At 37.1% G+C, this 12,206-nt stretch overlaps 1 protein-coding gene across 2 annotated transcripts in view; it reads left to right on the forward strand.

The window, feature by feature from the left end:
- Positions 1 to 7,346, forward strand: part of LOC135225612 (elongation factor-like GTPase 1) — a 145,040-nt gene extending 137,694 nt beyond the window's left edge. For both annotated transcript variants that reach the window (XM_064264914.1, XM_064264925.1), the window contains exons 10-15: positions 1,708 to 1,880; positions 2,789 to 2,899; positions 3,615 to 3,878; positions 4,334 to 4,540; positions 4,737 to 5,600; positions 5,791 to 7,346. In XM_064264914.1, coding sequence (XP_064120984.1) covers positions 1,708 to 1,880; positions 2,789 to 2,899; positions 3,615 to 3,878; positions 4,334 to 4,540; positions 4,737 to 5,600; positions 5,791 to 6,024 — 1,853 coding nt within the window. In that variant the 3' untranslated portion in view covers positions 6,025 to 7,346. The remainder of the gene's footprint in view (positions 1 to 1,707; positions 1,881 to 2,788; positions 2,900 to 3,614; positions 3,879 to 4,333; positions 4,541 to 4,736; positions 5,601 to 5,790) is intronic.
- The last annotated feature ends 4,860 nt before the right edge of the window (positions 7,347 to 12,206 follow it).

Genomic DNA, 12,206 nt, shown 5'->3' on the forward strand with positions numbered 1-12,206 from the left:
TAGTCCTTAAGCTGCGAGGAGTTGATATTTCCTCCTCCATTGAAATATCTCTCCTAATGAGGAGCTTCGAGAGGTCTTGCCCACCCAGGGAACTAGGATGTGACTCTTGTCCTAAGGAGTTTGACTCATAGACCCTCCAAGCCTCTCCTGTAGTTGTCAGGCAGGGATCTGACCCTCAAGACCGTCTTTCTGCTGGCCCTGGCATCGGCGAAGAGAGTACGAGAACTTCACGGTCTTTCCTTCGAAGTTAAACACTCAAGGGGATGGGGATCAGTTATGCTCGATTTTGTCCCAGATTTCGTAGCGAAGGCTCAGAACCCTTCGGTCCCTGATGCCAGGTTCAAGTCCTTCACAATCCCCTCCCTAGAGGACCTCCCCTGTAATGATGTGGAAGAGATGCTGCTTTGTCCTGTGAGGGTGCTACGGCGCTATCTGAAGAAAACTCGACACCTCAGGCCTGAGTGTCGACATCTCTTCGTTAGCACTGGTACCTTTCATTTGAGAGCCCACGAAGTTAGAGGTATTGGTCCAACCCTTGCATTCCGCAAGAACTTGTCCATCGCACAGGTGCTGAAGGCAGGGGTCTGGTCCAACCAGACCACCTTCACCTCCTTCTAACTTCGGGATATTACCCATAGGCCGCCCTTGGACACTTTTTCCTTGGTACCTGTGGTGGCTGCTCAACAAGTTGCGTAGCTTACCCAGCTCCTTTCCAGGACAAGGTAGCATCTCGTCCTTGTGATATCGCATGAATGGAAAGTGAATGAGAGTGTGACTGGCTCCTCTTCTTCCTCTTTTCTTCCCTCTCCCTGCGGGCAGAGGGTAGCGGTTGTCACAACGCTGGACAGGACGACGATGCAGGTAAGCTACGTAACCGGGCTCCATTCTATCCCTTTCATTAGGGATAGAAGCGTTTGTCCGTCCCTTTCCTAGCAAGAAGGGAAGCGGACACCAGTAAGAAATAAACCCAATACCTTATATTTGGCTTCTTACTTAGGACTTTACTTCTTGCTTGCTATTCATAAGAGGCACGCTTGCCTCCCTCTCATGAATTGGTCCAGAGGTCTGACCACTGATCTTGCAGTGCACACTCCGATCAGTTGGACAGAGGATAGGTTCCCCCCCTTTGCTCTTATGACCAGGGAGGGGACCCAGGTTGAGCGAACACCAGTCTGTTCACAAGACTCAAATTCCTCCCACCAGTAAGTGAGTCTAACTTATGTAAAGGACCAATGGTTTGTATAACGTGTCTGAACAAATCACAATTTTTGAAAGTAAATTGTATTTTTCCTAACTACTATACAAACTGTCCTTTACATATAGTCCCACCTCATGCCACCCCTCACTCTGTTCCTGGGCCTAAAGCAAAGTGGTATGTTTACCTCCAGTCGGGGGGGACTCCCGACCATCGGACAAGCAGTTACTGCCGAACTACCTTGTCAGCAAATCTTATGACCGGTCCAGCTGGCGCTGAATAGTAATTCCTTATGTAACGAACCTCAGGTTTGTATAGTTCTTGAAAAACACAATTTACTTTCAAAAATTGTGATATTTATACACCTCTTCCTGTAGACGTAGATTAATTTACTACCAGGAGCAACATTTTTTCTCATATATCATTGGACCAAAATTGCTAGTAATATTCCTTGTCTATAGTGTTTAATTTGTCTTGTCTTTTTCTATGTAAATATCAAGTTTTTCCTTCAGATTCCAGAGGAAAAGAATTGTCTTCAGAGGAGATGGCAGAATATCTAAGACAACAGCAAGAAAAATTAGCTGACAAAGAGAGAGAGAGAGAGGAGAAACAGAAATTCCTAGAAGAGGAGGTATTTGTGGCCTTTGCCAGAGTTTACAGTGGTGTCCTGAAACCAGGTCAAAAGGTAAGTTTCCTAATGCCAGCACCTTTCAGTTGAACATTTCAGTGTACCTTCCTTTGCCTATTCCAACATTGTTACTCTCAGCATCATCTGAGTTATGAGAAAACACTATACTGATTTTCAACACTTGCTTAATTGTGTCCATTTATTGTGATCGATATCTAAATATGACTTAGCTCATGAAATAAATTTGATTCAGTGGAAGTATATAACTTGCTGAAAGGTGTATATATGAATGCAGTATGTAATTTTAATATTTTTTTTTATTTTTTCTCAGCTCTTCAGTTGTATAAAGTACAGTCTTACAATCACTCATGGAACCTTGTATCATTCATTATGGCCATATAATTTGAATAGTGCAATTGGGTTATTCATGTCTTTGAGAAACTTGAAACTTAATTGCGTATTCTTAATTCAAAAGCATATTAGTTGAAACTTGATTATTTTTAAATCCTGCATTTACTATGGAAATTACTTTCATAAAAATGGGTAATCTCACCTTGTTTTCTGATTCTCAGACTGTTAAGTCATGTTGGAATACCCATGGATTTGTATTGATATTGATAAGGATCTTATCCACTTTTGTCTCTTCATTTTAAGACATTAAGTAAATCCCTCATCCTGCAAGCATTTTGCAAGCTAATTAAAGTAGAATGGATAGTAATTGGTGTAATTATGATAATCTATCCTCAAGTTTAATGTTCCCAAGAATTATGTAGGTTCTTTAGGATATGTGAGTTCATTTGTTGATGTACATACCTATGATTTACTGAATACAGTTATGGGGAAAGTATAGAAGTAAATAGTCTTCATTTTGTGAAAGATTAATAAAGAAAAAAATGCAGGTTAAGAAGTTTTGTTATCAGAAATTGGTTGTAATAACTAGTAAGGAAGATTGATTCTTCTTCCAGGTATATGTATTAGGCCCCAAGCATGATCCCAGGAAGATAATCAACATGCTTGACAATGGAGAACTCACCGAAGAGCAGTTGAAAGACAACATTCATGTTCACATCGGCCAGGTATTAAACCCACAAGTACAGTTGTAAAATGCCTAGTCCTACTAATTTTTCTCTAATTGCCTATTTTCGTGCCTTCTCTATAGTGGATGCTTAGGGATAAATTTTGAGCTTTTTATATATGAAGTTTCTTTTAGCTCTAGAAACACTTCTGAGCTACATTTGAGTTTTTGGATACTGATTCATCAAATGGAGTATAGACTAACTATGTAGTGGACATTATCAATGTCAGGATTCTTAAAGTTTGTATATCATTAAGAATTCAACATGAATTTAATATCTTTTAATTCCTTATGTGATGTATAAATATGTTAGCAGTTGCTGTATCTAAAGTGTAAATTGCTATAGTGGCAAAAAAAAAAAAATTGCTTTCAAAGGTACTGCTCCTAGGATGTAAGCAGTACTCTTCAGTATTTGCTGAATTATATTATTCTGTTAAAGTTTGCTTTAAGTATGACTTAAGTGGAACTCTGAATTATCAGGTGTATACCAAGTAACTTATGATGTATTTGTTCTGAAAGTTTTTGTTACTAAAATGAGGTAGAGCATTGTAAGTCACACTTCTCATGTCAGTTTGTCAAATTCATTTAAAAGCCATTCTAGTATCTACATACCGTATATGAACATATGTTTCTATTTGAAATATTACATGTTTTTAGAAACCACATATGTTTTCTGTAAATGGGAGGTTTATATCAATATCTAATTGTTTTTGCAGGTGAAAGGTATTTATCTACTTCTGGGACGTGAACTAGAACCTTTAGAGTGTGCAACAGCAGGGACAGTTATTGGCATCACTGGTTTAGAAGACCAAATCATAAAAAGTGCTACTATCTCTTCTACACCTGTAATGCCAGCTTTCACAGAACTGACTCAGAATTCAACTCCAATTCTAAGGGTTGCAGTTCTCGCAAATGTCAAGGACCTCCCAAAACTGCGTGCTGGTTTAAAGCTTCTCAATCAAGCCGATCCTTGTGTACAGGTGTGTAGGATCTTCTTCAGCAATAGCCTTATTTAGTGTCGGTTATTGTAATAAGAATTTCAATTGAAGCTGATTTAATTCAGAACTATAATTATCATGATGAATAATTAACACTATGAAGTCTGCAAGTGAAATTCCACCCAGTGAGCTGCTCAACAAATTGAGCTTTGGGCTCAATAGGACCAATTGTGCTTCTGAATAATCTATTTCCAATTGATATTAATATTATTACCAGGAACAGTGGCTGAAAGAATTGTATCTATTAAATTAACAGTGTCTTTTTAGATTTGTGCATTTGGTATTCAGAATGTGTTCATTGAAGTTATGGATATAATTGAATTATGTAATGAGAATGAGATGAAAGAAAATGATGACATTAGATACTATGTGAAATATTTTGAGGTTAGGATTTTTGTATTCCTTTCACTTATCAATTCCTTTTTACTTTGTCTTAGGTGTCGTTACAAAGAAGTGGTGAATATGTCATTGTGACAGCAGGCGAAGTACATCTGCAGAGATGCATAGATGATCTTCAGGAACGATATGCTGGTGTTCCAATTAAAGTATCAGATCCCATTGTACCTTTCAGAGAAACTATTATAGAAAAACCAAAAGTGGATAGACTTAATGAGGCTATTGAAGGGGAAAATGTCAATACAAAGGTAAGTTCTTGTTTTATGACTCATTCATTACAGATACCAGCATTTAATCTCATTTCTTTATAGAGATTCTTTTGATGTCAGTTTTCAGTTAGCACATTATCTTGTTGAAAATATTCTTGTTGTCTAGTTCTGACTGAACATTATGTTGTTCAAGGTGTTGTCTTTGTTTACCCAATGTTCCCTTAAAATATTTCAGGTAGAAGATGAAGATCCACTTGGGAGAGTGGAGATAAACAGTAGCACTGGGAGGCTTCTTTGCAGAGCCGTACCATTGCCGGAATCTGTTACAAAACTTTTAGATCAATATAAAGACCTTCTGTATTTAATTACTAATAAAGCTGGCTCTGTTGTAGCTGGTGAGAACATCAGTGAAACTGTAGTTGAAAGTAATGGTATGGAGGGAAAACCTGATCTTGAATCGACCCGAAAAGCACAAGAGAACTTGAGTAGTGTCACTTTAAAGGCAATGAGTGAATTAAGATCTCAGCTCGACAAAGCGTTTAAAGAAGCAGGCTCTGAGTGGGAAAATGCTGTAAACGAAATTTGGAATTTTGGTCCAGATGGTTGCGGCCCTAATATCCTGTTGAATCGCATCAGAGCGTATAAAAGGCCATCAATTTGGGACAAGGCAACAGCCATTGATTCCCCATTAGCTGCTTATGATACAAACTTTATAACTGGGTTCCAGTTAGCGACAGCTGCTGGGCCTCTATGTGAAGAGCCTATGATGGGGGTTTGTTTCATAATAGAAGATTGGAGTTTGCCTCAAAAGGAGTCTGACACCAAACAGTATGGTATTTCAGCTGGACAGATAATTTCTCTTTCTAAAGACACATTAAGGAAGGCTTTTGAGAAGCAGTGCCAGAGATTAATGTGTGCAATGTATTCATGTGTGATTAGCGTGACATCAGAGGTAGTTGGAAAGATGTACAATGTCATTGGAAAAAGACAAGGAAGAATTGTTAGTGGAGACATAACTGAAGGATCAACATCGTGGAATGTAACTGCCTACCTTCCTGTTATTGAAAGCATGAACTTTGCTAATGAGCTTCGGAAATCTGTAAGTAGCCTATGGCCCTCTGTTTGTGAAACAGGATTTTATGAAACTTATATTTTTTATATAAAGAAACTAATTTCTTTCATCTTATACTGTATACACTGAGGTAATTTTTAAAAATATTTTAGTTCCTTTAAAATTTGATGGTTTTTATGGTACAGTATATTTCATTGTGAACGTTATGTTTTTACAGACTTCAGGTGAAGCTATTCCTCAACTTGTTTTCTCACATTGGGAAGTACTGGATGTTGACCCAGCTTGGGAGCCTCAAACTACAGAAGAATTAGCACACTGGGGAGAAAAATCTGATAGTGAAAACATTGCCAAAAATTATATCAATTCCGTGAGAAAGAGAAAAGGACTTGCAACAGATGAGAAGATCATCGAATATGCTGAAAAACAGAGAACTTTATCAAAGAATAAGTAATGTTGAAGTTGATAGGTTTTATAATGTACAGCTTTGTTTAATGGTGCCTTCAGAGACAATGATGTTATAGAAGTGCTATTTAATTTATTTGGAATACTCTTTATTTTTGTATTTTAAGATTGTTATACACTGAACTTTAGTCTGATATGTTATTCCATCTGGAATTTTCCAGACATGCATTTATTGAATTATTTTGGTACATGTTCTGTTACAGTATTTCAAAGCTGTATGTATTAATGTGATGTCAAATATAATGCAAGGAATGAAATATAAGTTTACGTTATTTTATGTTTCTAAGGGTCTATAAGTTTTTCAGTACCGTACCTTTTTACATTGCTCTCTCCTGGAAATCCCAGAATTGTATATATTACTGGTTGTAAAATTATTCCAGATGTATTCACCTTGTGAACCACGTTGCCCTCTTGGGTTTTACTTTATTTAAGTATTATTAAGCTAGATAACAGGATTTAATCCTTCCATAGTTATTATTGTTGTGATGGTAATAATACAGGGTGACCCACCCTGGATGGAGTGCAGTAATGGGCTCATACTGATAGCGAGTCCAGTGTGAGCAGATTTTTTACGCAGTGCTCATGAAACTAATTTTGATCTTCAGATAATTTACAATATCCTTCAAAAATTGTTTTGCCTAGGGAGACTGAAAATTTTAGTTAGTATAGGTCAGAATGAAAAAAAATTGTTCCAGTTTATTTTTTTGAGAAAGAACTTTCTGTTGTTACCTATGAATATAAGGTGTCTGAGAACAATAATTTTTTGAAGTCCCAATTTTTGTTGGCCTTAGAAATATCAGCATGTATAGAATGAACAAGTGGAACAAGTGAATGTGTAATTCCTCTTAAATTTTTACTAAATATGATTGTAAAATGTAAGTAGAAATATTAACAGAATCAACATTTAGTACAATAAATACTAAAACGTTCCGAAGTTTAAGTTCTTAGCCAGTCATGTCAATGATAGTTTTGATAAACATATGTAATTAAAGAAGGAAATCATAGATAATAGTTTTGAAATTTGTTTTAAACAACTGCCTTGCTACATCAAGTCATTAAAGCTCTTGGAATATTGAAACTACAACATGTTTTTTTTTTTTTATCTTTTCATTCATAAGCTTGTTAAGCATTAATGTTTGTATTGCAATATATTCTAAGGAACCTCTCTTGTACAAGGTTTAGTTTTCCAGATTTAAGCTCTTTCTTGTCAGCATATTTGCAGATTTGGTCACCTGTTTGTAATATACTTTTGGCAGAATATGTAATAAAAACCAGGAGTTTAGACATTCAAATAAATGCTGATAGTTTATACTGCTGGGTTTTTTTTTCAGAAAAATGGGATGTTAATGGTTAATTAACCCAATTGGTTTTTGTAAACATAGAGGTTTAAGAATTATATGGATTTTGGAATGACGATTTTGACTTGGGCAACTGAGCAGTCAAATGTTTTCTATGGTTAGCAATGCTCGAAACATTATTTGTAATTTGAGTTAGATAATGATTTATAGTTATTAAAGGGTAATTTAGTATGACTATTTGTATTGGAAAGCATGATTGAAATTTTTAGGTTTGATAGTGTATTATAATTGTAACAGTGAAAAAAGATCCTTTTAAAATATTCAAATGATTTATTACGATGACTTTGTTTTAAAACTAATGTGTCATTGTGTGGGTTCAGTTGAAGTAACAAAATGTTCTGCAACTTGCTGTTAATCCATTTGTCACACATAACAGTCTTAAACACAATTCAGCTTTCACCATTGTAAGGTTCATTATTTGTTTTGGAAGTTTGGCCACGAAGTCACAATGTTTTTGGGGTCTCAGGAAGTTTTATTTAAGTTTAATTAGGTTTCTTCATGGTTCAGGTAGATTACAGTACAGGCGGTCCCCGGGTTATGACGGGGGTTCCGTTCTTGAGACGCGTCGTAAGCCGAAAATCGTCGTAAGCCAGAACATTGTCAAAAATCCTAAGAAAACCTTAATTTTAATGCTTTGGGTGCATTGAAAACTATGTAAACAGCATTCTTATGGCATTTTTCATCAAAAAAACCTTCAAATATTGATTATTTTGCATTTTTGGTGTCATATTTCATCTCCCAGATGAGCGTTGTAGGCGTCGTAACCCTGGATGCGTCATAAATAACGCATTGACAAGCGTCATAACCTCGGAACGTCGTAAGCCGACACCTTCGTAACCCGGGGACTGCCTGTACTTATTGCTGGCAACCTTAAGGAAAGTGGTACACTGTTATTTTTGGAACATTTTTAACTAACTTTGAAAACATCAATTCACAGAGAGAATGAAGTCTGTTAAAAAGTGGTTCCTCAGCAGAAATGAATTTAAAGGCTGTAGACAGTGCATAATGTATGAATCATGGAAAAAGAACAAAAATGTATACTGTTGAAACCTAATTTTACTGCTGAATTGGAGGGGGATGAAGATTTATACATTGATTTAATTATAGTGATCAATCACAGTATTTCTTGGACTTCTATGATACTCTGAATCATGTAGATTGCAAAGTTTGGAGAGGGGCAATAACCCTCAAGTATCAAGGATAAATGCTCTAGTCATGAAGCTAAAGACAAGTAACTTGCAGTAATAAACAACCCACAGTAGGGTATAGTATATTTTGAAATGAAAAATGAGTGGCAGTGTCTTAGCAGCGCCATATGAAAATATAATAAAAGTTTTAGATGTTTCAGCTAAGGGGTTTTATGCCATTAGAGCACCCATTGTGGTTCACTGTAGGTGTTAATGAGTGTCTGCATTGTTCCTTTGGCCTCTAGCTGTACCCACTTGTAATCAACTTACTTTACCTCCATTCCTACTTCCTTTCTTCAGTCTTGCTGAGCAATCTCTCATAACCATTACTTCTTAGTGCAACTTATTGTTTTTTTTCCCTGTTCGGCTTTAGATTCTCGTACTTCATCCCCATCTTAAAACCCTTACAGTCTGGCCAGATTATACCAACATCCAGTCTGTCTAGGGCAAATTTACTGATGGTTCTTCTCCATACATAGTATTAGTACCTGCAGTGTATGGCTAGAGTCTACTACCTATGTAGAAGTGACTATCAATCAGATGCCACACCTAACCCACCCACCCATTTTGAGGGTTAGGACCTACCTGCAGTACTGAAATGCATTCATTGCATTTGAATGTAGCTGTTCCATGGTTTTTGCAGGCATATTTCTGACATGAACTGCAAACCGTGGAGGCCTTGTTGTCACCTTTGCAAAAGTAGCAGCGCCGTCTTTTTGCAGGTCTTGTTGTTTCTTGAGTAGGACTGTCATCCATTATGCGTTTTTCAGCTACACTGACTCGTCTAGAATTTGGAGCCCTGGGCAATGATGGTCGTGATGCTAAGTGTGTCTGAACCATTGCAAGTCCAAGTTCTTGCAGAAATAGTCTCCTTTTGAAGCTTGTACCTTTTTTCCAATCTGGGTTAACCTGCATCCATAGCACAAATCCATTGTATGCCGAGATGTCTACAATATTGTCAAACAAGGCCATGGGCCATCTCACAGTTTGAAGTTTTGAGCGATAAGCTGCCACTAGTTTTTCAAGACTGTTTACACCACCTTTTGTTGAATTGTAAACAGAATCATGCATGCTGGTAAGCAATACTACGTCTTTCCTTTCTTGGGACAGTATGAGATGAGTATGTTTTCATTGTGGTGTCCTACCAGAGTTGAAAATACTGTTCTCTTTTTGGAGTTCACAAATTCTGCTGGAAGTTCCTTCCGATTCTTCCAGACGGTTCCAACAATTGTTTGCTTGCGCATGGCCAATTCTTTACTCAAAGGTAAGCTGCAGAAAAAGTTGTCATGTGATGTTTCTTCCCTTCAGTCCTTCTGTTAGCTACAGCACAACACGCTCACCATGTTCTCGTTCGGGTTGTTCACCTTTCTTGCAACCAAGGTACACTTCACCATTCCACAGATAACTTGTTTCTGAATCACAAGCAGCTCAGATCTTTATTCCATATCTGTCTGGTTTAGATGGAATATATTGTCTGAAGGGGCATTTTCCACGGAAGGGAACTAACATTGCATCTACAGTGACAGTCGCTGACACATTGAACATGAGGGGAAGTCTTTCAACCCAAGTATCCCAGATGTGTCTGATGGCAGCCAGTTTGTCATTATGTCTTCTGGGGTTTCGAGTCTCTTTGTCATCAAGTCGTGCATGCTTTGATATTTGGAAGAATTTTTCTAGAGACATAGTTGTCCGAAATATTGGTCGTCCATATGTATCATCCCATATGCTTCGAAGGGACTCACCGAGACTTATACGGGCCAGCTAGGATGCCAGTCCATAGAAGGCTCTTCATTTTGTCATATTTGTGATGTCTCCAGTTCCTAGTACTCTATTTGTTTCTTTGTTTGTCATTTCCAAGATATTACTGACCATATCTGGAGTTATGTAGAGGTCAAATGCAGAGATTACATCATCTGTAATTCTTGTTGCATAGTGTGTAATGCCAGGATTCTGATCAATCACATTCTTAGCACTTCGTATACCTACTGAAGAATCTGTTTTCTCTACAAGCCACACAGTCTCCATTTTTTGAAAGAAATGTTTTAGAGTTAGAAACTATTGGAATTGTTCTGTAATAATACCTGATTATTTACATCGTCATCAGGCACTGAATAATCTTCACTGTCGAACTCACTGTTCACTGAAACATGATCAATTTCACTGTGAGAATAAATGGTCACATTCTTCATCTTGTGAGGCAAGGGTACAAAAACTCCTCACTGAAAACTGGGGAGTTTAGCTGAAATATAAATTAGAATGAGAATATTGATGTAATGAAACAAAAAATATTTATCGTTCATATTGTGCTAACTAGGACTTCTGACATCGTTATGCTAAAGTACAATATCTTATGTAAGAGCTTTGTCAAATGTTCTTGTAATTCAACAGTACTTAAAGATAACAGTATTACAAGATTTAGACTTCAAAATCACTTACTCAGTCATGGTGAGAGCAATTCTGTTCGTTCAGGTGTGTTACTTTTTTTTTCGGTTTCCTGTGGCACTGGTACTAAAACCAGTTTTCGATAGGGAGGAGAACAGTAAAAGAAAACGTAAAATGTTTGACGTGGACCTACATGTTTTTCCATTACCTCTAAATGGGCAAGATATTTTTCATAATTATATGCTCGTAGTACTACATAGGGTCAAAAGTGACCCGAGCAGACTGAATATGTACTACTTTTTCTACTAAAAAATAATGGAAATTTTAATTTTCCATCTGACTATAAAAACATACACATAAAATCAGAAAAAGTCATGAAGTTTAAAATCCCAGTCCCCAACGATAGGACTAATAAGCTCGAGTAAAGCAGCAATGGGTCAAAAATGACCCATAACAGACTGACAGGGTTATAAAGTTTGAGATCTATTTCACTCATAGGTGGTCTTTCGCTTCAAATTTAATTGCTTTGCGAGTGCAAGCTAAAGAGATGCATATATTCGGTTAATCTAGATACTGCAGCTAAGTGCCCATTAGCGGGATAGTGCCGTCAATGCACCTCATGCATTACTAAAGGTTCTTTGCAGGGTCCCTTCGGCCCTTAGCTGCAACCACTTTCATTCCTTTTACTGTAGCCTACCTCCTTTGATATCATCTTTCTTCCATCTTACTTTCCACCCTTTCCTAACAATTGATTCACAGTGCAACTGCGAGGCTTTCCTCCTGTTACACCTTTCAAACATTTTCACTGTCAATTTCCGTTTCAGCGCTGAATGGCCGTGTGCTTGGCAGTATGCCTTTAACCTATAAATCAAGCAATACAGCTAAGTGCTGCAGTATTTACTCTTGTTCCCAAATAATTCATCAGTAAATATACATGAATGTATGTAAACAATACGTGTGAGGTACGTAAGAATATTTATTTTGGGGACGGGTGTAGGAAAGAGATATGGTGACTTTGCGAGTGTGATTTTCGTAAATAGAGGGGAGCAGACCGTTAAAACAAGTATATTGCCATCAGATTTTCGAGTAAAATGATTTCACGACATTGTCATTAATATTTCATACAAAACCTACTTAAAAGCCTTGAAGCAGCACCAGAAAAGACCATAGGTCTATTTAAATTATGTGCATTAAATACTTAATCTGAATAACAGTTTAAGAAACTGTATAAACGTTTATACTAA

Source organism: Macrobrachium nipponense, chromosome 20 (assembly GCF_015104395.2).
Source record: "Macrobrachium nipponense isolate FS-2020 chromosome 20, ASM1510439v2, whole genome shotgun sequence".
Taxonomy (NCBI): Eukaryota; Metazoa; Arthropoda; class Malacostraca; order Decapoda; family Palaemonidae; genus Macrobrachium; species Macrobrachium nipponense.